Source organism: Excalfactoria chinensis, chromosome 1 (assembly GCF_039878825.1).
Source record: "Excalfactoria chinensis isolate bCotChi1 chromosome 1, bCotChi1.hap2, whole genome shotgun sequence".
Classification (NCBI taxonomy): Eukaryota; Metazoa; Chordata; class Aves; order Galliformes; family Phasianidae; genus Excalfactoria; species Excalfactoria chinensis.
In genome coordinates, this window is record NC_092825.1 from 180,438,072 (window position 1) to 180,463,790 (window position 25,719).

Consider the following 25,719-nt stretch of genomic DNA (forward strand, 5'->3'; position numbering starts at 1 on the left):
TCTACTCCTTGAAAAGCATTTCAAATTTATCTCAGAAGGAAGTACTTGTTTTGAAGTGAATGTAGATCAACAAAACCTTTCTTTCATTTTCCTAACCTTTGACTCCTCTAAAGCTTATGGGTAATGTTGAGATACAGAAGATGCTGATGTGATCTCAATTATCTTAATGTTTTTTGTTTAAAAAAAAAAAAAATATATATATATATAAATAAAATGACAGAGTTGTTACCTCTAGACATCATCCAATTCAACTCCTGCTGCTCAGGCACAGCCAGGTGGAGTTTATCTTCTCTTCTCTTGTGGTTGGGCACCAGTGACAAGAGGGCCTGGCCCTGTCTTCTTTGCACTGTCCTTTCTAGTATTTGTGGACAGTGATGATCTCCCCCTGACCTTCCTGTTCTCCAGGCTGAGCAGTCACAGCTCCCTGTCTCTCCTCACCTGAAATATGCACCAGTTCCTTCATCACCTTTGCTGGACTCACTACAGTATCACCTATTATTAGTACTCCTGTGTCTTTCTTCGCTCCAAGGGCTCATTGCTGTCTTTGGACCTCCTTGGTTTTCAGCAGGGCAATAGTGAAGCATAATTCTTAAGTGATTTGTAAAGGTATCATAGCAGAGGTCTTTCAATTTCTCTTCTGTACCTGGAAATTAAAACCTGAAAATAATGCCTCACATGAATGGAATTTATTTCAGACTTCTTTCATAATTGCTGAACTTGCTAAATTTTCCATTACATGTAGTTTTTTTTATGCTTAAATATTTGGTGACTGGAACTAATAGGAAGAAGCTGAAATGAAACATTTTTCAGTGCCTATATGATATCTCTGCTGTGATGTTTGCAGCTCCAGGTTGTTGTAGTTCTTCTTTTCTGAAGACTGAAAAGCAATGGAGCCTTAAGAGGATATTCCATTGCTTTTTTTGCTGTTGGCTTTTGTTTTACCAGTGAGGAAAAAAATAACGCTTGTCTATGAACAAGAAATAGCACTGATTGTAGGAGTTATTAAAAGATAGTGTACACAGTGTGGAAAATACTCATCTGCTTTTTCAATATGCTTGAAATTGAGTTTTGAAAGCACTACTATTGACTTTCCTAATGGTAGAGATTCTTCCCTTTCACTATTTTTCTTGGTATGAAAGAATGAAAAATGCATTTATATGTTTGGAGACAAGGTTGATACATTGGTTTCACTCTTTTGAATGTTGATGAGCAAATTGTCCCACACAGAATCATAGAATGGCTTGGGTTGGAAGGGACCTCAAGCATCATCAAGCTCCAAACTCCAGTCACAGGCAGGGCCACCAAGTTCCACTTTTAATACCAAACCAGGCTGCCCAGACCCCATCCAACCTGGCCTTGAACACCTCCAGGGGTGGACGGGGCATCCACAGCCTCTCTGGGCAGCTCACTGCTCTCACAGTAAAGAACTTCCCCCTGACATCCAACCTAAATCTTCCCTCCTTTGACTTAAAACCATTTCTCCTTGTCCAGCTGTTAGCTCCCCTTTCTAAGATCTGACTCCCCTCCTGTTTGTAGGCTCCCTTTAGGTACTGAAAGGCTGCAATGAGATCACCCTGCAGCGTTATCTTCTCCATGCTGAACAAGCCCATGTTCCTCAGCCTGTCTTTGTAGGGAAGGTGCTCAACAGATGATCCAGTGGGATTTTCATTCTGTGTGTTTTTGTTTCCTAGAGACATGGTATGTCATTTCTCCACCTTCTCCCAAGTTCCTATATGGACAGAGCCTTTAGCTACAGTATGTTTTACTCTGCCTTGGAGCTCAAACCCAGAGACTATCCTAGAAAATCTGGTCTTCCACCGCCTGTATTCTCAGACTTGCTTTTTAAATGGTACATATGTCCTCCCTGACGCTTTATTTTACATTTTATCATCTTCCTTTCTACAATGCCATTTCTGCTTTGACTCACACATATTTAAATACATACATTACATAGTTGTTTACTTTTAGTAAAACTCAGAGCTCCAGATGTATATATCCAACATACAAAGGCAAGAGGTGAGAAGGGAAGAGTCATAAATTCTTTTAGTTGGTATGAACTCACCACTGCCCTTGAGAAGTTTTGGACTGATGGTCAAACCCTGTGAAGTTGTGTCATCTTAGTGAGTTACATCTCTGCAGCTGAACTGAAAAAACTAATTGTCCTGCATCTAATTTACAATCCCCATTAATTTGAGCCATATCTGAAAGAACTGTTTGTTTTTCCTCTCTATCGACATATCTGAGCTTTCGTGGTGATGTAGGTGGAATGTGCAACAGCTCACTTGTTCTGTAAGTCGTAATACCTACAACTCACATCCTCATAAATCGCTGAAAATGGAAGTGGGGAACTGTCTTGTTTCCAGCTTGGTGTATGACTTTGTACTATGCAGCCACATTAGGTGCTTCAAACACTTACAAAGAGAAGTCTCCGAGAGTACTTTGTCACGTGGGTTATTTTTGTTTCCCTGTCTTTTGCTTGAATTGTTTATAGAGCCTTTTAGTTGTCTGAGCAAAGATGGGTAACATCATATATGACTGTTGGATTCCTTCTCAGAGGTGTTTGGGTGGACTCTGATGGACTTCTTAGGAGGAAGAAAAAGAAGTGGGGGGCTGTGATCTTTATTCAAACACTGATAGCTTAACATGTGGTTTTTTGATTTGCAGACATCGCACGAGGCAAAGGAATCTGCAGAAAAGAACCACTTCTTTAATGTACCCACCTTCCTTACAGTTTCTGGCCAGCTCCATTTAGAAGTGATGGCAGGGTGAGTAAAATTACACATTTTTGGTTTGATCTGTGATATCTTTTCATTTGGCAATTGCGCCCCATTGTTACCCATTAGATATCTGCAACGTGCGCCAGAAAGAAAATGAGCAGCAGTGCCTGGATGATGATGTGAAAGGTCAATGTATGTAGGTGAAAGCTGAACTCCTTTTGATTCTAGTCTGTGAACTAGCTTTAGTCTCTAGGAATCTGGTGTGGATTGGGAATACTGGATGCAGACATAATCTTTATAGGAAAGACAAGAGGTTTGTTATCATTAGTTATAGTATGTTAAATGGCTTCTTCACATTTACTGTGTCTCAGAAATTCTTTTTAACTTGAGCAATCATGTTACTTTCTTCTTTTTTTGTTTTTATCCCAAACTACATTTGTGTGTACAGTCTTCCTGTTGGATTTCTTCCCCCTGCCAGTTCTCATTTCTTATGTTTCATGGCTTTGTTCAGTCCAGCCACCAAAGTGATCACAGTTGAACAGTTAATACTGACTTTAATTTAAAAAACAAAAAAGAAAATCCTCAAGCTTTTGATATTAATGTTTCGCTGAGACTGTTAGGAGTAAAAGTGTCATAAACTGTCAGAGCCACTTTTCCCTTTGATTAAGGAATGTTACGCTCATCTACACCAAATTTTCCCAGTAAATTGAGTTTATCAAGCAGATGGAGTCAGAACCATCCCTTATTTGAAAGCAGTGTTCTCTGAATGCTTACAATGTGGGTTATTCTCAGATGTGGTTCTTCAGCCAAGTTGCTGTCAGTCAGCTGAATTGCTGGTAAAGCTTATCACAGATCAGGTGGGTCTTTGTCTTTTTCTGAGTTGCCAAGGGGGTTTCACATGCACTCACAGGGGATACAGAGCTACTTCTGAAGTGATTATTAACTGTTAGGTAACTAATTAGGTGCAAGTCTCCTGAAAACAAGGGGAATAAAACCCTAGCTTTAGAAAACGTGGTTAGAAGTTGAGCGACCTGTCTTTTCATGTAGACTACAATGAATATTTCTAATAGTGTAAGTTGTCCATGCCTCATTTCCAGTGTTGAGAACCAAATAATAAATGTTAAGCTACTTTCCATTTAATCGGTGTTGCGGACTGTAGTCGACTGCTGGTAAGTAAATAGCTGCAGTGAAATCATTAAGGTTTTGCCTGCAAGTAAAAATAGCAGTTTCTTCAGAAATCTGTTTTCTGCCTTGTTTATTCTGTCTGTGAGGCTGTATCTCAGACCACCTAGACAGCTGGGATCTGCTAAAATACTCAAGCCAGAGGTTCTCAATGGACAGGATGTTTTTGACTTGCTCTCATGTGGTGCCCTGGCTGCTGTGACAGAAGCACACAGGTCACTTGGCAGCCAAAGGCTGATGCGTCATCTCAGACATTATCTGAGACAAGATAATGAGGTTTGTTTAACTGTAGAGTTTTGCATCCCTGAAAGAAGATGGGATGACATCCACTCATACGTGTTAGGCTTAATTGGCTTTCATGCCTTGTGACCTTTATTGAAAGACGTAATTCCACAAATCAGATAAGTGCAAAGAAAAGTATGGATTGTAATGATTAACTTGAAATACAATCTCACCCTCGTACATCAGTCTATTCCCTTTAAATAGTACACAGCCTGCCCTGGGATTGAGCAGAAGGCTCAGTTGGGCAGGTCCTGCCTGCTAACTATTTTTTCCATTGCTGTCATTCAGGTGCACCTTGCTCTGTAAGGATGGGCCAAAAAAAAATCAATACTCTTCTGAATGCAGTACACTGTATTACAGCTTCGTGTTCTTGTTTGACAGTAACATGCTGTTCTTACAGGCATTTAAATGGATCCAGTGCTGTCTAAATGTAGATAAGTGGTGTTTATTCGTAATGGGGCATAGCTGCTCTGTGAACCCACTCTTCTTATTTTATTTAAACACGGGGAGTTTTTGAGGCCTAGAACTCGAGTGCTGTTGTATCCCTTCAGCCTTCAAAAATAGATCGAGCTTCTAGATGCAGAAACATGTGATGTTTTGCTGTGGAATTGAAATGTTAGCTGTCTTAACTCTGTGAAACCCTTCAGATACCGAGAAGGTTTTTATTTCTGGTTTCTTGTGTGAAGAAGGTCGGCTGTCAGTCTGTGAATAGGATTCTTACACAATCAAATAATTTAAGTGCATGGTAGTAATGAAATCTGCTTGGCAGACAGACTTGTTCTCATGATGCTTTCAAAGCATGAAAATGTGAGAGTCCCTTCCTCAAAATGGAAGTGCTCTGGCTCTCGTAGTAAACAAAGCAGTCATAACGGTGAAGAATTGTGCATTTTAGATTTGATCCAATGAAATTTACCCTTTCTCTCACTTAGAGCCAAGAAAATGAACTATTCTTCAGCAATCCCCTTTTGCTTAAATAAGTGTTGACTTGCTTCAGTCGTACCATTTTCAGGAACAACTGGTCCATGAGAGTTTGTGGGAGGAGTCCAAGGTAGAAATATTTGGGAGGCAGATCCTTTCTCATCCAGTCTTGGCCTGTTTCCTGCTGTGATGTGCTGTGGGAAATGGGAGTGCAGAGGCAGATCCTGCACAAACCAGGGGTGGTGCAAGACAGGTATGAGAGGAATTTTTCCATGGGGTGTTCTAGGGATCAGAAAGTCAACTGGGCAGACAGTCATGTCTGCTTGGAGCTCACTTTTAGCTTTTCAGAGCTCACAAACAGGCTGCAAGCTGTGGTTGGAAAAGTCTGGGCAGGGGCCGTATGGGAAGACTTACCAGATATGTCTGGACCCAAGCCTTCCGCTGAGAGTTCATTTGCAGTCTGTGGGGTGTCACTGTTAGGACATTATGTCTGTGTGTTGTCCACAGCCCTGGGCTCTGTTTTATGGTGCTATTTCTGATGATAGAAGTACAGCGCAGTATAGCAGTTATGACTTGGGAGTTTTGAACCTCTTTTTCCGAAGAAAAAGGATGAAAAAAAGGAACTCCTGTATTTATTGACCATCTACTAAGCTGTGTGTACTTGTTATTGAAGGCAAGGTCAGAAGAGTTCGTCTTGTCTCTCGGCGTGACAAGAATGGCCTAGTTGGCACAACTTCTCATTTCATTTGCAGTGACGGCATCTAGGTTGACTGCTCAGAGTGTCTGATTCATTGTCAGCTGCTATAAATCTAGAGGCTGACTGAGGTCTCCAAAAGAAGAAAATAAAGGTCTTTTATTCAGTAACACATCTCTGTAGCCTTCTAAATCCTAGATGAGTCAGTAAACACTGTGGCTAGAGGTTTGTAGGACTGTGTGTGCCCCAATAACTGGTTTAAAATGTCACTGGTTTGCTGTGAAGTCGCTGGTCCTTGTGGTATTTCCTCAACCTCCTGTAAGCATAAAAGCCCTTTTGGGGATTTGAACTAGGCTGGAGGGTCTGTGAGAGCTGATGATTCAGAGGCACGCTGCAGGCAGCCAAAACCAACTGTTGCCAAGAAGCACAGCTCACTGGTTGTATTTACTCATTTATTTCTCCTTTCACCCATCTGAACTTCCCACAAGATCTACCTGCTCCTCTCTTTCCAGCCTTGTTGCTAACAGCTTACATCATTGTTTTGCTCTGGTTGTCCTGACCTCTCATTCCATACCAGGCACTGTCTGTTCTGCCTTTTGCATCGTTAGTTTCATTGGAGTTGCTCTTCTGGATAGCTCTGGAGGCCATCCCCTTCCTAAAGCTCAGATTAAGTTTCCTCTTCTCCTTTCTCACCCTCCCTCAATCTGTTTCTTCTCTCTTCAGTCCCTCAGTAGGTTTCTCATCTCTTGTTTCCCTACAAATGAGCAGAAGGCTTAAGTGCAAACTTCTAGGAGCCTACTGACACCTGCAAAGAGGTTATCAAGCAGACAATCATAGAATCTTTGCAGTGATGAGTGACAGAAGGGCAGGAGAAAATGGGCATAAGTTGCAGTGAGAACTTCTGAATGGTTATAGGGGGAAAAGTTCAAGAAGAGATCAGTCAAGCATCAGAAAAGATTGCTGAGGGAGGTTGTGCAGTTTGCATCCTCGGGGATTTTCCAAGACAGAGCTGGAGAAAGGCCAGATAACCCTGGTCTGATCTTCTTGCTGACCCTGCTTTAAGCAGGGGGTTGGACTAGTGACCTCTTGAGATCCCTACCGGCTTGAATTGTTCTGCCATCCTAAGTTTATTCTTGACTTTGTTCCCATTTTTCTCTTTGCTGATCTCATGCACAGAGCCATCTAAATGAACCACCTCTAGTTCAATTTCAGTTCAGAATCTCTCCCTAATACTTGTATTTTTCTGCCTAAGCTACATTCTCAGCCTTTTGCATTTGCATCTGCCTGTTAACGTCTCATTATCAAACTTGGTTTAGTTGAAACATAATTAATTTTACTCTCCTTACACACATCCTCATGGTTTGTGGATTTTATTGGTTTCCTTCTAATTCCAGACATTATCTGCAATCCTGCAACTGGCTTTTCTGGTTTTAGAGAGACTCTAAGAAAAATCTCAGTCATTCAGACCACGTTAGCTGTGTCTACATGAGTTTGCAGAGAGCTAAAAGCATGAATTTCCTGTTGGTTTCAGAAGATTGCACTGATTTCATTTGAAAAATGTCACCATTTCACTGCTTTTCATAGCAGCGGTGAGAGAGGGCTGTCTGTTTGGATTGATGTTCAAGAAGATATTGCAGAGCTGCAAAAAGACGCAGCCTTACTGCTGTAAAAGTGGCTTTTCTTTTGGCAGTCTGGCAAATGCAGCCTTAAAATTTGATTCTGAAATGACTTGAGAATTATGGAAAAAAATTGCATTCACCTCAAGCAAATATTTGCTCTACATTGTACTACTTGAAATGCTTTCAGATGCAGCTGCAAGAATGACGTCCAGTTGTATAGCATTCCTGTTGCTAAAAATTAACAAATAGAAGTGTAATTATTTATATTGGATCCCTAAAAAAAAAATCTCTGACATTTCTTGTGCAACAGTTGAGTCTGACTCATAACACAGACTCTTATAATTAGCACACTAACTTCCATTAATTAAGCTGCCGCTTAATTTGAGCTATAAAAAGCAACTGTGACATCTCTGGCTTTAATCAATTACTGCATGCTTCAGTCTGGTACATGTCTGCTGCAGTGACTGTTAATGACTTTGTATCACTGGGAAGCCCAGTGCAAAAGCACTGTAGACTGCCTAGGGCTGCTTGGCTGATAAGGGCTTTACAACGATACCCCCTTGGTCCTTTCTGCATCTCCACATTTTTGGGAGTGGAAGCAAAGGGAATGTGCTGACAGTTGCCTGTAGCCATCCGTGCATGTAGGGCTGAGTGTAGTCCCAGCAGTGTCTTGGACTGTGCTCTTTACTTCCTTGTGTGGCTGTAAAAAATGTGCAGGTAGCATCAGAACAGGTTTTGCATTGATCTGGTGAAAAGCATCATCATCCAAAATTCCAGGTCCTCCTAGCTAAGCTAAGGTAAGCTATTCTGTACCTCTCCTGAGTCCTTTGCCCTCTGAACATCTTGTCACCCCTGTTGAAGGCACTGGTAGATGCTTCAGGATCTGAGTCAACAGATCCAAACATCCAGATTTGTCTAGGGCCCCATACAGCTTCAAGTGTGGCAAGCCAAACCTTCATGTCTGTAGAGGGGAAGGAACTGTGGCATTAAGAGTTGTGATAGTGTTACAACCATCTCCATGTTTCATTGAAGCCACATTCATGTAGTTTCCATAAACTTGTTCTTTGTGAGAGAGGCAAGCAAGAAGCTGAGGGTGCCCCGTGCTACAACTTACCTGTTGCACAGTTGCCGATGTGGCAAACTTGATTGCTTTGAAGGGGATAAACTGTTATCTTTTCCAACCTTGATGATTCTGAGTTAATTCCAAGTCTCCCATGGTATTCTCCTGGAGAAGTTGGCTGCCCATGACTTTGGACAGGTGTACTCTTTGTTGGGTAAAGAACCGGCTGGCAGTGATTGTCCTTCTGTGCTCAGCTCTGGTGAGGCCATACCTCAAGTGTTGTGTTCTGTTTTGGACCTCTCACTACAAGAAAGACATCAACGGAGCTGTGAGGGGTTTGGAGCACAAGTCTTATGGGGAGCAGCTGAGGGAACTGAGATTGATCAGTCTGGGGAAGAGGAGGAGCTCACGGCTCCAGGGAAATGCTGGTGATAAGTGGACGGTTGGACCGCATGATCTTGGAGATCTTTTCCAACCTTGGTGATACTGTGATAATCTAGTCCAACCATCAGCCCATCACCTCTATGCCCATTGAACCATGTCTCTCAGTGACACATCTTCTTGGTTCCTGAACACCCCCAGGGATGGTGACTCCAACACTTCTTTGGACAGCCTCTCCCAGTGCATTACTGCTCTTTTGGAGAAGAGATTTTTCCTAGTATCCAGCCTGAACGTGCCCTAAGTTCCAGCAGCTCCTGCTTCCCAGGGAGGATTTTATGCCCAAGGAAATGGCTCCAGTATTAGGCATTAAGGCAGACAGCTCCATCTCCTTTTGCTCTCTCAGCTTTCCTTAAGGTCAGTCCCCAAATCCAACAGTAGTGTGCACACTGAATTTCTTCAAAGGTTTGCAGTCATTGCACTGAAGCAGAATATATGGAGGTGGATATTTTATAGTCGACTGAAGTGTGTCGCATTAAACTTTTAAAAACTATATTTAAAACAATTACGTACTTATCACTGTAGATCTTGAGGCCTTGCAGATTTTAAATAGCCTCAGCCAAACTTTCAAGTGGGGCTCCAGCTATGCTATTCCTTATGCAGTAATGCACCCACCAGTGTGGTTTCTGGCTGCCATTCATATTTGTGGAGCTGGGAGAGCCAGTGTCCATCTGAAAAGAAGCTGACAAAAAAGAAGTCCTCTTTAAAGTTATTAAAATGCAGTTTATAGACAACATGTGATTTTTCCACTCTGAAAGAAAAAGGATTTATCACAGTTGCTTTCTTTTTTTTTCCCATGGTGGTAATGTATTTTTATTACTTAGAGTTGGAGTCACTGGGATGAATACATTTTGAAAGAGACCTTTGGACCTCGTTTCATTTAAATGCATGATACGTTTTGTATCACTTCTTTGTGGAGGGTCTCTTTTATCTTGGGCATGGAAAACCATTTGAATAAATGCTGGACTGCTTTGGTGGCTTTCATCAGCCCATCTCAAGTTATCATTGCAAATTGGTTGCTTTATTGACTTAAATTAGAAATAATAATAACCAAATTTGAACAAAACAAGAATCCACAGAGAATAAAGTACTACAGAGACTCATAAAGGGGCAGAGAGCCCAAACTGATGAGATCTTAGAGCCTGGAGCGGAGGAGGTTGTATGGCTCCAAGTTAACTGCTTTGTGTCTTAGTTTACCCCTGTTTTTCTGCCACCTATAAACTAACAATAGGAAGCCTAGATGTGCAGTGAGGCTTCATAAGGAAAGTGTGGGGTGCTGTATCAGATAGGTGGGGAGTACGGATCACGTTGCTGTTCATTCATTTGTGCCTGGATCTTTGTCAAGCAGAGATGGGTGGCCTGAAGAGGAGCCTTGCTGCTGAAGCCAAAGCAGATGACGTGGTTGGGGAGAAGCTTCTGGTAGGACTCTGCCCTTTGGAAGTCACAGCAAGGGAAACTGCTGTGTTGCTGCTGGCTGGCTGGGGTGGAAGTCTGGCACTTCCCAATCCCTGTCTGGGAACTTAGACAATATAATTTTTTTTTAATACGTGTGTTTATTTTTGACCGCCTACAGGAGGAAGTACAGTCCCATCTTGTCACAGCATGAATTGGAACCGTAGCGCTCAGCACCTCAGCTCTGCTGCCCAGGCCTGAGCCTCACAGGCTGCTGTAAAAGCCCCTGTCAAGATGCAGCTTTTCCTCATAGGCAGGTGGAAGTGGCACATTCTGCAAAGAATCCTTTATAAAACTCCTTTTTCAACATCTTTTCTGGATAAAATGCATTTGTCCTCAGCTGACTTTTCAGCAAAACTGTGAACATTTTGATTGCACAAAATCCAAACCACCAAACAACAGTAATGGGAATATTAGTTTTACATTGAGGTTAAAAAACACATACTTGTGTCCAGTTCTGTGGTTTCTCTTTAACATAGTCCACTCAGGTCAAGGATATAAAACACTGTCCCAGAACCAGAGATCCTTCAACCTGCAGAACTCTTGTACCTTCCCAGCATCTTTAGGAGCTCAGTGTCTCCAGCTCCTCTTCAAACAAGAGCCTGGATGGAGACACTGGATTGGTAGGTTCGAATGGTTTTATCTGTGCATATTCTTGTATCACAATACGTATCTCAACATACCTGAATATCCTGGTTGTGTTTGGGTCAAGTGCTGCAGCATCACTTGTTCTGGCAGCAGAACAAATCTGCTCATTTTGTTGGAGCATGCAGGTCTTCTGTGCTCATAGTGAGCATGATCATGCTGGAACAGAATGGAATTAAACAGTTTGCTTTAGTGATTTATTCCCATTCTAAAGGAAAGGAAGGTGTGGTTGACAACGCTGCACTCCTAATCTTTAGGGTCACCTTGCTCTTCTCTCCTTTGCTGATGTTATGTGTTGTTTTACCCTTCAAGTACAAGCTACTGCTTCTAGATTTTTTTGCAATCTAGATTTTAATACATGTCAGGGGGTGGATCCTGTGCAAGGTTATGAGATGGACTGTGTTGTGTCGAAGGGTCATTCATTGTGGCCAACGATAAGAATTAGCACAAATCACCTTCCAGCTGAACTGACCACAAACCTCTTCGGAGTAATTGCTGTATTTTGGGTTAAGCCAGGCACCTGTAGTATTTTGGGGTGAGAATGAGGGCACTGAAGAAATAAATAGCTGCATGCTGGTTTGGTTTAGTGCTTAGCCCTGAGTCACAACAACCAGCTTCTGTCTCCAGCTGTGTCACCAGTGTGTGGTGTGACCTTGGTGTAGGCTGTAAGCTGACTGCGCAGGAATTGCATCTTTTTGATTAATTGCCTTGCTCAGAGTTAGATCCCCTTGGTTCGACAGCACAAATAAGTCTTTATTACCTCAGAAACAGCATGAAGTCCTGGCTCAGAAAAAGAAGCTCAATCCATCCCTGGCTTGGGAACCATCAGCACAATTAATTATATTTGAATTGCAGTGTAAAAATTGCCAGGAAGGCAGAGATACTCAGGCCTACAAACATTGTGCGAGTTTAATTAAAAGGATGATTTCAAGCAGCTTTGGGCACAGATACTTTATACTTCTCCATTGATTTCTATCACTGCCTTACTAATGAGTTGTCAACTAGTTTGAATCAAATGAGTTTTCATTCTGCATGCTGTAAAGTTCTTTGCATGGGAGGGGAGATTCCTTCTGTAGAGCGTTTTAGTAATACATAGGCTTGCAGATGGAAGAAGTTTCTTCCTTCCTGGGTATTTTACAGGTTGTTATCACAAACACAGACTCCCCTAAGTGTCTTTCAGTGCAGAGGAGGGCAGTGCTCCAGCAATGCGTCCATGTGCTGATTTCTGCTTTCAGAGGGACTCCTGTGAGCCTGCAACTTGGAGGTATTTGAGCCCTTGGCTGGATTGGGGCTGCAAGCTCAGCTTTCTGCAGGATGGAGCCCTGGATTTTCCTGGGGAATGTAGTGGATGTTCTCTTGGCCTCCTACTTAAATTCTCAGATTAGCCCAGGAAACTGGGCAGAGAATATGCTGTCCCAGAAGGGGAGCGATGAATTAAGCAGCTCTGTGCTACCTTCTGGTTTCAACCCCAGCCAGCAGCACCTGGAAACTGCATAAATGCACTCGGACTTGCTGACCAGAGGGCTCTGATCTGGAGCTCTGAGTGAGGTCGGCTGCAAGGGACTCATTTCAAAGCCTCTCCTCTATGCTTTTGTAGCAGATGAGAAGACAGCGAGAATTCCACTGCTCTGCCTTTACAAAGGTAAAGCAAAGGGCTCAACAGATTGTTGTGGGTTTTTTTTTTTTTGACCTAGGCGCATTTTGGATGCTGAGCCAATATTTTCAAGCTATTTTTGAATGCTGGAGGAAATCTTGCAGAGGCTGGGGAATGTAAATGATTAATTATTGGCTTGGGAGGCACAGTCCTGGACTGAGGCTCCATTGTGCTAGGTGTTGAATGCATACAGAACAAAGCGCCCTTGGTACCATAAGACTGAAGCAGAACCAGCTCTAGTGTCTGTTTTCTAATGTATTTATACATGCTTGGTATGATACTACAGACACGTTTCTTAATAGCAGCTGAAGAACAATTAAAGGTCAGATTTATGCATTTATGTAATGTCTTACATCCTTATTGTTGCTGTTGTTGAGCACCTTGAATAGTCCACGAAGCTTCAGGGCTGATGTTTTTTATCCATGTAGGTGCTGCTCTCTGTGTGTGTTGGTGGAGATTGGTCCCAGCAGGGTGGCAAGAGCTGAGAAGAGGCTGAACATCCGTTCCTGGGGGAGCTGTTCTGCACTCGTCCTCCCCCAGATGTCTGACATAGAGAGGCTTTATTCTAGCAGTGCAAAATCCATCTGTGGCTGTGGAGTGTTTGACCAACACATTGTTGTTATTTTTTCAGATGGCTCGCAGTCAGCAAGCCCCTTGGAAGATAAATAACTAGACATCACATTTGGGCTGCTATTGAGTAAGAAATAAGGACAATTCAGAGTACTCATGGTAGTCTGTATTGTTGGAGTCTGTAATCTGCTACAGTGTCCTGTGCTGTTACATGTCAGTGCTTTGTGCCTTGAGAAATGTGTGTCTAGCTTGTGTTTCCCACTGCAGGCCAAGCTCTGCGTCCTGTGACGCTCCATAGCAAGTAACAGTTTTTGACCAGTTCAGGCTTAAGCATTAAACTATTTTGGCCAAGTGAGTCATTGTTTTGTGTTTGTTGTTTGTATTGCTATAGCAGTTGAGACTTTTAAGCTTTGGATCCAAGACTTTGTTGTACCAGGTGCTGTAGGAACATGGAGAAGGGAAAAAAAAAGAGGTGGTGTGAGGGAGAACATGCATTTCTCTAGAACCTGAGACAACAGATGGCTCCAGATGGGAGAGCACAAAGAACCGATGAGGTAATACTGACCAGTGCAGTGAGCAATGGTGTTGGAATATCACTTATTCAGACATCACTGAAGGCTTTAGCAAAGGACAGTTTGAAGGAGGATGATCAAGGCAGGGCTGAAGTTCACAGTAATGTCCTATCAAGCATGGGGAAAAGAGGCGTGCTGAAAGGGATCCTGGATAAAAGGATTTGCTGCAAAATCTGGTGTTAGTATCAGAAGTGTTGTGGTCACGTATGGCGGAACCCAGGAGCTGGAGCCGAGGGTTCTGAAAGCAGACAAACTGTATTTGTTTGAATGGGGAAAGCACAGCCAGTGGGGAGAAGAAATCTACAGGTAGGCTATGTACTTGAAATCTTGAGCAGGAACTGTTTTCTAGTGTGTATACAGCTAACAGCTCAAGGAAGAAGAAAGTGCTGCCGCTTTTGATCATAACCTTTATGTGTCGTGTGATATGAAGGAACAAATGAGTGAACCAAAATCATGAGCGCACCTTTGTTTGCCACACAGATGCCTTCTTAAAAGGGTAAAGGAAAAACACAGCATTTTAGTAGCATTTTTTGTTTAAATTTTGGTTAACAAAATTAACCTGCACACAGTCCCTAGTAAACATCCTTATTGAGCGGAAAGCTTGCAGAAGATACAAGTCAAATGCCAACCACTGCAGTTAGCACACCTCCTTTCATGGGTGTTAAACTGTGCCTGATCTCCACTGAGATCTTCCCAGAATGTTGCTGGAGGAAAGACTTCATAATAGAAAGTGCATTGGTTACTTCAGCATAAGGTGTGTTCTGTAGGAACTGTGTCTAGCTGAACCATTCTCAGCTGATTGGAAGGAGCTCAATCCATTCTCTCAAAGACCCTTTCAGGGATGAACTTTGATCTTACCACTAGAGGAGACTGTGAGCTGTACACCATATGTTCATCCTGCTGGGCTTCACCAGCATCCTCGCAGTGCTAACATTAGTCCTATAACATCAGCAGCAGGACCTTCTCTTCTCTGCTATGCTTTGGTGTGTCACAGTACCTAGAGATGACAGACCGGTGTGAAGAGGTATGGATTAGGGGAGCATGGCTGGTGCTTCTCCTTTCACCTGATACTACAGAATGGACCATGGGTGTAATTGTTGTTCAGTGAAAACTGCACAGGTTTTGTTTAACCTCACTTAGTCATGGAGGGCTGTGAATACCCCCCCCCTTCCCACCACACTGAAGGAATGTAGCTGCAATGTACACAGTAGCATCATTAAGCTGGTCAAAGGTAAAATGGAAACGTGAGTACTTCTAGATCCTGCAAGAAAAGTGAGCTTGTGGATAGGATTTTCCTATGCTTGTTTATTGGGCCTGACCTATTTGGTTCTTCTTGCCTTTCAGGGCCTTTACCCGTGTGTTCACCTTTGGCCCCACATTTCGAGCTGAGAACTCACAGAGTCGCCGGCACCTGGCAGAGTTCTACATGGTGGAGGCTGAGCTGTCCTTTACTGAAAGCCTCCAAGACATCATGCAGGTGGGCACTTCCAATTGCTTATGGGAAACCAGTGTTCAAACTTCCCCCTTCTCTCTCAGCTGTGCTTCCTGCCCTCATCTTGAGGTCATAGCTTCTCTCTCCATGAGTGAGACAGGGAGGGGTTGCACAGGCACATCCCAACGTTCAGGGTTTGGTCAGCAGAGGTGGGGCCAACAGGGGGATTGGGAAGGGAAGATATAAGAAAGAACAGAGGGAAAAGCAGAAATCTGCTCTGAACAGGAGGCTGCATACAGCCAGAAGATGGATAAATGCATGTGACTGGTGCTAAGGAAAGTGGCACTCTCCTCTTCAAAGCCTTTTGCATCTCTCCAGTGAATCTGAGCTTTATTTACACAGTGGGCCCCTCGTTATTCTCTTTGAAGAGAGTTCCTCGAAAACTACATTGAAATTAAAAGTAGAAACAACAGTAGCTGACATACACTACTCACCAAGACTTTAGTGAAGACTGAAATCCCTACGGTCAGCTAGCTTTATATATTCCAGGTTAGATCTCTTAATCACATGATGGATGCTAATGCATCTTACTACTTTTAGCATATGAGCAATTTTGTATTCAGTAGGACTTGTCAGCAAATATCGGCACATGCCCTCATATAGCAGGTGAGCTTCTTGGAAGGCTGTTGAGAAAATGTCTTTAATAATATAATATTAAAAATGATATTCTAAAAATTGCTTTAGACCCTGGTTATATATTCATGAAATAACATCCAAGGGATGTTTTTTTTCAGCCTGAATCATGGAGTCAGTCTGGCCTAAGAGCAAAACTGTATTACAGTCTGGAGAAGAGCAGGGTCCAGGGAGACTTTGCTGTGGACATCCGGTACTTTAAGGGAACTCATTAAAAGCAGGGAGACTGAGTTTTTAAATGATCTGATAGTGACAAAGGGGAATGGTTTTAAACTAAAAGAGGAGAGATTTAGGTTAGATATCAGGAGGAAAGTCTTTACACAGAGAGTGGTGATGCCCCGGCACAGGCTGCCCGGTTTGCTGTGGGTGCCCCATCCCTGGGAGGTGCTAAAGGACAGCCTGATTTAGAAAGCACCAGCTCTCCTGACAGCAAGAGATTGGAACGGGATGTTCATTAAGGGCCCTTCCATTCCAAGCCATTCTGTGGTTTTGTCCTGTCCTGTACAGAACTGTGCTGCTGCTTTGTCTTGTATGTTAGAATAGCACTGAGCTGTGCACACTGACCCACTGGGAATCTCTTTTCTCCATTAATAAGAACCCAATCTTTCTTTTCCCTTATTTTTTTTTCTTCATAATGCCTTATCATACTCCTAGAGCATAACATACGTGTCTGTTTCCACCTTTCTTAGAATCATAGAATGGCCTGGGTTGAAAAGGACCACAATGCTCATCTAGTTTCAACCCCGTTGCTATGTGCAGGGTTGCCAGCCACCAGACCAGGCTGCCCAGAGCCACATCCAGCCTGGCCTTGAATGCCTCCAGGGATGGGGCATCCACAGCCTCCTTGGGCAACCTGTTCCAATGTGTCACCACCCCCTGGTTGAAAAACTTCCTCCTAATCTCTAACCTAAGTCCCCCCTGTATCAGTTTAAATCCATTCCCCCTTGTTCTATCACTATCCTCACTTGTGAACAGTCCTATCTCCTCATATTCATGCACTCTCTTCAAATACTGGAAGGCCATAATGAGTTCTCCCCAGAACCTTCTCTTCTCCAAGCTGAACAAGCCCTGTTCCCTCAGCCTTTCCATTTCTCTAGGTAATAAGGTGCTGATCGAAACCTTCACAGATTTTTCCATACAATAAGCAAATTCTTCTGCAAAGTGGCGTTTAAGCCTTTGAACACAGCATGAACGTATACTGTTGCAGTGAGAAATCTAATTTCTTGTCTTCTGAAGTATATATGGCCAGTTTGTAGGCTTCAGATAATTAGATTTGAAAACGGTCCTGGAACTTGTAGGACCTTCACTTTGTAGGAAAAGAAAGAATTTCTACCTTGGCTTGTTCTTTATTGCTGCTAAACATCTTAGGAAGTCTCAGCTTGTGTTTTCCTTTTACTCTTGCCCCAAAGTCTATGAGAATCATCCTTTCTTACACCAGACTTTCTCCTAGCAGTAATGGTTTTGCATTCCCCATAGCAAGTCTGCATTGCAACATGTGCTTACTTTAGTGATGTTCTCACTTGCAGAAGTGGAGTTCCTGTTTTGTTTATTTTTAGATCATTGGGCAATCTCTTTAAGGAAAAAAAACAAAAAACACCCACACTAAAACAAACAGAAAAGAAAAGACAGCTGCTCTAAAGCCTAAGTTAAGTTTCTTTTTCCCTACGTAAATTACCTAAATTCAATGTTATCTTACGTATTTGCCCACCGGGCAGTTTGTCATCATCTGCAAGGTCTTTGTTTGGTGCAGAGTGCTCAATCGAAAGCCTTGGGGGTTATTGACAGGAATTAGAATCTGAGCTTTATCCTTAGATAAATAGCTGGATTGTTTAAAAATCATTTTTGAAGTTGGCATTCAAGATTAGGAATGAATACCTCTAACTACAGCAAGTTCGTGTGCTGGGAATGCTCAGCTTTTTCAGGGACGTCTTCAAGTATTTGCTTATACACCATTAAAAGGTACAGAAAAGCCTCACTACAAAGATTAGCATGTTTACCATTCTCTGATGAAGCTTGAGATCTTTGCTCCAAAAGAAAAACAGCTCTCTTTACCAAATAAAAGGAAGAACAATATTTAATAACAAAGGCACATGTACTTGGGAGCAAAGGGCCTTTTCTCCCCACTGTAATTGTACAGAGCAGTGCTCGGTTATTCCTAAATTAGTAACCCAGTTCTTATGAAGTCTCAAGTGCCTTGATCACACAGTCTGAATTTCTGTTTGGTGCCAAGATGTGTTTTAGTGCTCCAAAGAAGCTTAAACTCTCGTAGTACTGGTTTCACAATACTTCTTGTGGAAAGTCCCACTGTGCTCAGTGTTTGGTGCCACGCTGTGTGCTGAGTGCTTGGGTGGTACTATTATAATTTAGTGTACAGGGTGTATGCAAGTGTTTCTATGGAGAGGCCTTTTTGAGGCCTCTTCCCAAGAGAGTCTAGTCAAGAGGTTGAGTCAAACAGCCCCAAGGCACTCCTCCTCCAAAGTGAGTTAGAGAGCAAGAGTTAGAGAGGGCCAAGTTAGAAGGTGGAAGAGGTCCAGCTTGTATTGAATCATCTTTCTTACAGTTCCCAAATGGGAAATCCAAGATACCCATTCTTATCTGCGCTCCTGGGATGCCTGCTACCATCTTTTCCCATACTCTTCAGTGCTGCGTTCATCATGTCCGTAGGTTTCTGTTTTTCCTTTCAGCTGACAGTGAAGTGGATTTTGAAGGGTCCCGTTTCACTCATGGAGCCTCAAAGAGCTCACGTGATGCCACCATGATTGAATTGTATCAAACATGCATACAAAACCATGCTAAAATAACATTAGTTGGGCTGTAAAGGTAGGAAATGCCAGGAGGAATACTATTTTTTGAGGATACTTTGGAAAGTCTATGCATAATGATATTCTTAATAAAATTGGATCTTAGAACTGCTGTCTATCACCCTATAAGATGGAAGATATAATTTAACACAGTATTTGAGCTCTGTTCTGGGTGCAGAATTATCATCTTTCTCTGGTTATGTACTTGGTCATAACATTCATCGCTGCAGCACAGTGGCATGGAGCATTGTTATCTCCCTTTGATAGAAAGGAATTCAGGCACAAAATGAAATCAATAGCAGCACCCATTGGAGGGTGTATCTTCAGGGCAATAGTTTCCCTTTCTAAAGTGGCATAGCTGAACCTTTTTCTGTTTCCCAGATTCCATCAGCAGTTACTGATTAAGTTCTATGACCAGGGAAGCAATGGTCCAACAGACAAGTATCCTTCCATCCATAACAACAGCATCTCTCCAGAGTGGGTCTAGTCTAAGAAAACCAGTACACGACCATAAAATGAAAGCTGTTTTCTGAACAAATAGGCCTCATAAATGCTTTCTTTGCTATCAGAATTCAATTTGCTTTCCAAAATGGTGATTTTGCAAGAGTGGTGAGGGCAGCAACACTGCACAGTTATGTCCTACCTTTGCAACAAGCATACACTGAGCACAGGTGGAGCTTTTTCTTCACCAGGTGACAAGGAAGAGTGATCTTCAGTCTATAGAAATGTAGCTCTGGAGCTGTTTGTAGTATAGATGAGAGAGGAGTCTTCACAATAAGATCAGCTGTGAGTCTGCTCTGTGTGTGTGTGCATGTGTATATGTACATGCAAGTGGTGTGTGTGAGAGCAAGCATCAACAGATGATGATCAGGTTGATAAATGTTCGGTATGTATATTCACTATGACCTGCGTTGCATCAATATTCATGGCCTGGGTAAATGTGGAAGCAAAAATCCTACTGGTAGTTACTGTAGTTTTCTGGTAGTTGCACAACCTAATAGAAATCTGATAGATGGTTGTTAAGTTCCACAGCAGCACCGGGACAGGTGAGGACTGATGCTGCTGAACATCTTTGAAAGGTGAGGATTAAGAGGATAAGTGGGGAGAGGTGAGAGAAGGGAAAAAAATTACCTCACTTACACTTCTACCAGCATATTTCATATATTTTCCTTATGAAGCAAGCAAACTAACAAGCTTTTAAAATCAAGAGTCCCACCTCTAAGACAGATGGCCATCTGTGAGTCCTCTGGTGTTTTCCATGTAAAAGCCTCCTATCAAACATGCTTCTTTCAGGACATATTCACACACAATCACTTGATCTATCTCTCCAGCTCATATGCTCCCTCAACTAGCAAGCCAGTGGCTATGGTTCTCCACTCACTTTTCATACATCCTGCTTTCTAGTCCCTCATTATATTATCTGCTTAAAGCCATAACTTCTGAGTAGGAGAACTTTCTTTTTACCTTTATTTTTTCTGTTTGCTGTTCGTGCCTGGTACGCATTTGGCATAAATAAGAGTGGTGTGAAAGCCAATGCGTGACCCACGTGTCTGTCTTCTTTGCCAGGATAAAACCTCACGCTCAAACCTGGAAATATTTCTCAGATTGTTTTTCCCATCCCACCCACATCTATTTTTTTTTTCCACAAGAGGAAGCTGCTTATGTTGAATGCTGTGGGAACCTAATTGTTACTTTATCGCAGAGCGAGGAAAAGAAAGCGCTAATTAAACAACATGCTTTTCTAAAAACAGATGATACTTTCATTTTCTAGAAAGAGGAAGCTTAATGTAAAATTCCCTTCGTCTCTGCCTCGGTGAAACCAGATGAATTGCCAAGAAGTTCTCTGATTTCATTTGCATAAGCCTTTTTCTAGCTACTTTGAAGAAAGTTCAAAGCTGCCTGTTTGGTTATTTGCCACTCAGCAGCAGGAATGCTGGCTTTTCATTTCCTCTGCGTTTGAGTACTAGTAGGGGTGAAATTGTTTATCTGCATATGATAATGCTGTGCCTTTATTTGGATCTTCCTTTTTTAGCATAGGGCTCTGATTGATGCAGGACTATGAAGGCTCTGAAGGAGTGAAGATGGGCTGTTATACAAGCTTCTCTTGGCAGGTGGGGTGCAGAGCCTGTTCATCAGTTGGTGTTTTTATGCAGTTTAGAATGGGTGATCAAACACGAAAGTTTGAACAAAAGCTAATCTTAGCTATATCAGTAACCGGGCTTCTTCTTCTCCCTGAGTTTTGTTCCTCTTGGCCTGTATCAGGTTCCTTATGGGGCAGTGACTTGCTTCTTCCTCAGACTTGCTGACAGTAAGGTTCATCTTTTCACAGTTTGCCTTCCCTGGGCTTAGCAGTGTTGAGAGCCCACTGTTCATCTAGATATCATTGGTGGTTTTTTTGCCTTTGTCAGCTCTGCAGTTAATGAAACAAGTTGTTATGCTTACAGAAAACACAGAGATGTGCCAGGGCTTTCAAAAGTGCTTTTTGTTGCAACAAAAACCTTGGTCTTATCCCAGGCTGATGAAATGCAGCCCAGCTGCATTGCTGCGTCGCTTACAAAGATGAGAATAAGGAAAGCGATTCTGAAGAAAAGTTGGGAGTGTCAGTTCTCCACAGGTATCCCTGCTTTGCACAGGCATGGGGGCTACAAATAGTTATGGGAAATCTTACTGGCCAACATGACAGCAAGTGTTCTGGATAGACTGCTCTGCTTAACCAAGCATGAAAATGAGTCTTAGAGCAGGTTGTTCAAAGTGCACTGACATACAGTGTGGGAGCTTTTTTTGTTGAGAATCAAAATGGCATTTATTTCATTTAATTTCCACATAGGTGAAGCCCTTTTTAATGAGTAAGTATATCCAAACAGGATGCCAGTGTTGTTTAGCTAATCCGTAGTAGTTCAGGGGAATTAAAGCAGGTCTCTTTTTTGTTTCTCAAGCATCTCTGTATTGATGTGTCCTCCTCAGCTTTAGCTCAGTGCTCATCTCTATACATGTTCTCTTTGAGTTACTGTGCAGCGTCTCTCTAACTGGAATTTGTTGAATAGTCTGGCTCTACACAGTGTGGACTTATTCTCTTCTCCTTTAGTTCTGTCTGTTGTGACAGTAAAGCAGAAGGACAGAATTGTTCATTACAGGAAAGGCATCTTGCTAGTGATTTATCTGAGACCAGTCACCACAGATGGTTGTATTGTGTTCATTTGTGGCTGACCTGGACTGCTCCTTGAATATTTTAGGTGTGTTTTTTTTTTCACTGGAAATACTTGTCCAGAGATGCTAAGGCCATCAGCAGACACTGAGACCTGAAACCTGTAGCAGAAAAGCAGGTTCTAATCCACTTCAAGCGGTGAGCAAGCCTGCTAATTAGGAGCATTAGCAAGCTGGTACTCTCATGCAGTCTGACCATGCAAAAGCACAGAAGCTCCTTTTGTACCCTTTGGTTGATGTATACTGTGTTTTATTTATAGCCTGGGACATCTAAGCAGTGTTAATTTTCCATGCACTTCTGTTTTCTCTGTTAGGTTATGGAAGATCTTTTCAAGACAGCAACAAGCACTGTGTTCTCCAGATGCCCTCGTGATGTTGAGCTTTTTCATAAATATGTAGCTCCTGCACAGAAGGTAATAAATGCCACAGGAAAGAGCTGCATTTGGGGGGCTCTTGACGACAGGGATTTTCTTTTTACTGTGTTTTCCTGCTAATAAATTGTGAAAAGCCATGGAATCGGCCCGAGTTTAAGTTATTTTTCAGACCAACACAGAGAGGACTCAAAACTTTCTGTAGGTGTTGGCATTTGTGGTAGAGCTGTAGCTGTCATATCACCTTGTGACATCTGAATCCTCAGTGCAAAAATTAGGCTCCTTTTTAGTACGGAGTGACTTGAAGTGGATTTTGACATATATTTAGAGCACAACACAGGTCAGGGAACAATTGGATGTTGTGTTGAGGGACATGGTTCAGTAAGAGCTGTTGGTAATAGGTGAATGGTTGGACTGGATAGTCTTGTTAGGTCTTTTCCAACCTTGGTGATTCTATGATTCTATGATCTACAAATGGGATCTTGGAGGGAGGTGGGGGAGAACTTTTCTTTCTTTACTCTGGGCCTGCGAACCCTTAGGAGTAGCTTTACCATTTTGTTTTTCTTGTTTTGAACAAGGGCAGGTTGGAACAAATGCTGAACAACAAATTTGTAACGTGAGTACACTTTAATTTCAAAATGATCTGGAGGAGGGCTTTTGGGAAAAGGATGCCTGTTCTGTATGTCTTTTTTTTCCCCCCAACTCAATACCTTCTGAATTAATATGATGTCACCTAAAGAGCATGAACTGAAATTTCCTTTGTTCTGTTCCCTAGGTGTCCTTTTACCCCTGCATGAGACTGGCATCTAAATGTCTTGTCCATTCACTTTTGCTTACGTAGACATGATCGCCTTTCTACCAGGGCATCCTCCTTCCAGCATGCACCTGATGAGTGGTTTGCTTGTAGTGCTAGCTCCTTTGTTTCGGCTTTGCTGCTTGCTCTGTTTTCCTTCACATTTTTATGGAATCATAAAATCATTTGAGTTGGAATGGACCTTTAAAGACCATCCAGTCCAACTCCCTTGCGATGAACCAGGACTCTACAGAGCATTACAGAGTTGCTCAGCCCAGCACTGGTTTTCCTATTAAGCAGCTCAGCTTCTTTTTACATCAAGATCATGAAAGATGCTCCTTGTGCATCTTATTTGCGCAGACACCACAGGGGGCTTCTGTGAAGTGACTCTCTCTCCCCATTTTGATCCTTCTCTCTTAGTACCTTTAACTAATATTCCCAGGAGGACAGTTACTTTCAGCTTCTCCCATGGAAAAAGAAACGGAGTCAGCCCATCTCTCTCTCCATTTCTGCCTCTCTCTTCCACTACTGGCAGATCTAGGATATTTCATAGCTTACACATCCCAGTAATGCGGATTAAACCTGTGCCTCACTATGCCCAAACATATAGAGCAATACATTCTTGATGTATTTTTTCCAGAGGCCTTCCATGTGTTACTGAATCCTTGTAGTTGGATGTGAAGTGCTCGTGCTTTTTAGGGAATTTGGTTTATAATTGGGTTTGGATAATGATACAGAGAGAGAAAATTATTGTGAGCAAGTTATCCTTTCTGTCTACAGCATTTTGCCTGGTATGTGGAATACCTGTCAGCAAAAATATCTTCCACTGAGTCTTGATTTCCAGCTACCAAACTTGCAGCAATTTTAACTGCACTTTTTTTCTGTTGGCATTACCATGATTGTGTCCGTTCTGGTGAAAATTAGTGGGAAGTCTGATTTCAGAACTGTTACAGGAGTAGAGAAACATTGCTGCAAGTAAGTATTGTGATATTTGCAAAATGAAATGAAAACACTCGAGGTACAAGTCCTGGGCTGTTATTTTTCCTTAATACTGGAACAATGGAGCTGTGATGGATCTATGCCAGTGAAGGCACCAAAAAAACCCCTCAAATTTGTATAAAGTCGATTTAGTACAAAACTCCCTTCTGACTGAAACGCAATGTTGCAGCAATGCAGAAGTGTTTTGAGAGCTCAGCATTTTCACTTTGCATGTAGCTGAAGCACAGGAAAACATAGGGTTCTTGCCATATGAAATGTAAGTTTTTGGTTTCTATTCCAAGCAGCGTTACTGGGAAGTCTGACATCACACAAAAGGTTGGCACGGTCCTGGGGAAATGCCTCGTTAATTTTCCAGTGCAACACTTGGCCAGAACATTTACTTGTTATTCCTTACACAGTTATCTCAAAGACTTTTTCTTTTTTTCTCTTGCAGAATTTCCTACAATGAAGCGGTGGAAATTCTGAAACAGGCTTCTCAGACTTTCACTTTTAAGCCAGAGGTAGGTGGTTGCCTGGATGTTTTTCCCTATACCCATTGGTGCACACAGCCAGTCTGAACACTTGAGGTCTCAGTGACCTTTCCCTCTTTACCGTCTGCAAGCAGTGCTAAGTGTGTTCTAGTTTCATTAGCAGTCATCTTAAGAAGCTTATTTCAATAGTCTTCAAAGAAAGGAATTATGTTTAGGTAGCACCAAAAGTTTTACAAGGGTTGATAAGTCAAAACCACATCAGAATACCATGTAATGTACCCATGTAAAGGGAATCCCTTTCCAAAGAATTGTCATCTGGGAAAGAGAATCACATAGTAGTCTTGCAAACAGTGTTAGATTATGACTTTATGAAAACTGCATTTTGCCCAATTTCAAATGTATATAGAAGCGTTGAGAGAGTCTGTGGTTGTGCTTATCTCCAGTATACCAATTAGTCTTAACCTCACTCTGCTATTTTAAGGAAAATAACCCTCTGCCTGAAGACATCTTCATAGCTGGTTGGGTAGCTGTCTGATCTTTGTGAGCAAGTGGGTGTCAAACCTTAAATCCTGTTTGTGAATATAGCTACAAATCATGCTAGCAGTGCTGTTCCACAAATCATCACTGGTTTTCTGATGCAAAGGAGATTTATCAGCTGACTGCTTAAGAACAGAGATTTGAAAGGAACCATCTCAGTCAAATCTGTACTATCTAAATCTGAAACAGCAAACTCAGTGTATTTTCAGATGAGGAGAGCCTGCAGAATATATTTCTCTCCATCTTTTCCATTCCCTCTGTATTCTTTGCACATCCTGTGGTAGGCTGGAGGTCTCTAGTCAAAAGCCACAGCATTTATAACATGGAAGAAAGCAAGACAAGCAAAGGGCATTGCAAATGTCCAAAGTTTCCAATATAGAATTGTTTGATAGGATGCTGAGAATTAATTAATGCTGAGAATTAATTAATTTTATATGAGAATTAATGTGGTGTGTAACAGGACACAGCAGGGAAGAGAGCAGTCATCCTAGCAAAGCTGCTTTCTGCACACCAAAATTAATCATAAAATGACAGTATGGTTTGGGTTGGAAGGGATGCTTGAGGTACAGGGGCAATGCTGAAGTCAGTCTGGGCTGAGTAAGCTAATTTCGGATAG

The 25,719-nt window shown here is 42.2% G+C and overlaps 1 protein-coding gene across 2 annotated transcripts in view; it reads left to right on the forward strand.

Annotated features, from left to right (window-relative positions):
- NARS2 (asparaginyl-tRNA synthetase 2, mitochondrial) overlaps positions 1 to 25,719 on the forward strand; it is a 52,542-nt gene that overhangs the window by 16,998 nt on the left and 9,825 nt on the right. For both annotated transcript variants that reach the window (XM_072326969.1, XM_072326970.1), the window contains exons 6-10: positions 2,665 to 2,765; positions 15,148 to 15,280; positions 22,248 to 22,346; positions 22,883 to 22,920; positions 24,530 to 24,596. In XM_072326969.1, coding sequence (XP_072183070.1) covers positions 2,665 to 2,765; positions 15,148 to 15,280; positions 22,248 to 22,346; positions 22,883 to 22,920; positions 24,530 to 24,596 — 438 coding nt within the window. The remainder of the gene's footprint in view (positions 1 to 2,664; positions 2,766 to 15,147; positions 15,281 to 22,247; positions 22,347 to 22,882; positions 22,921 to 24,529; positions 24,597 to 25,719) is intronic.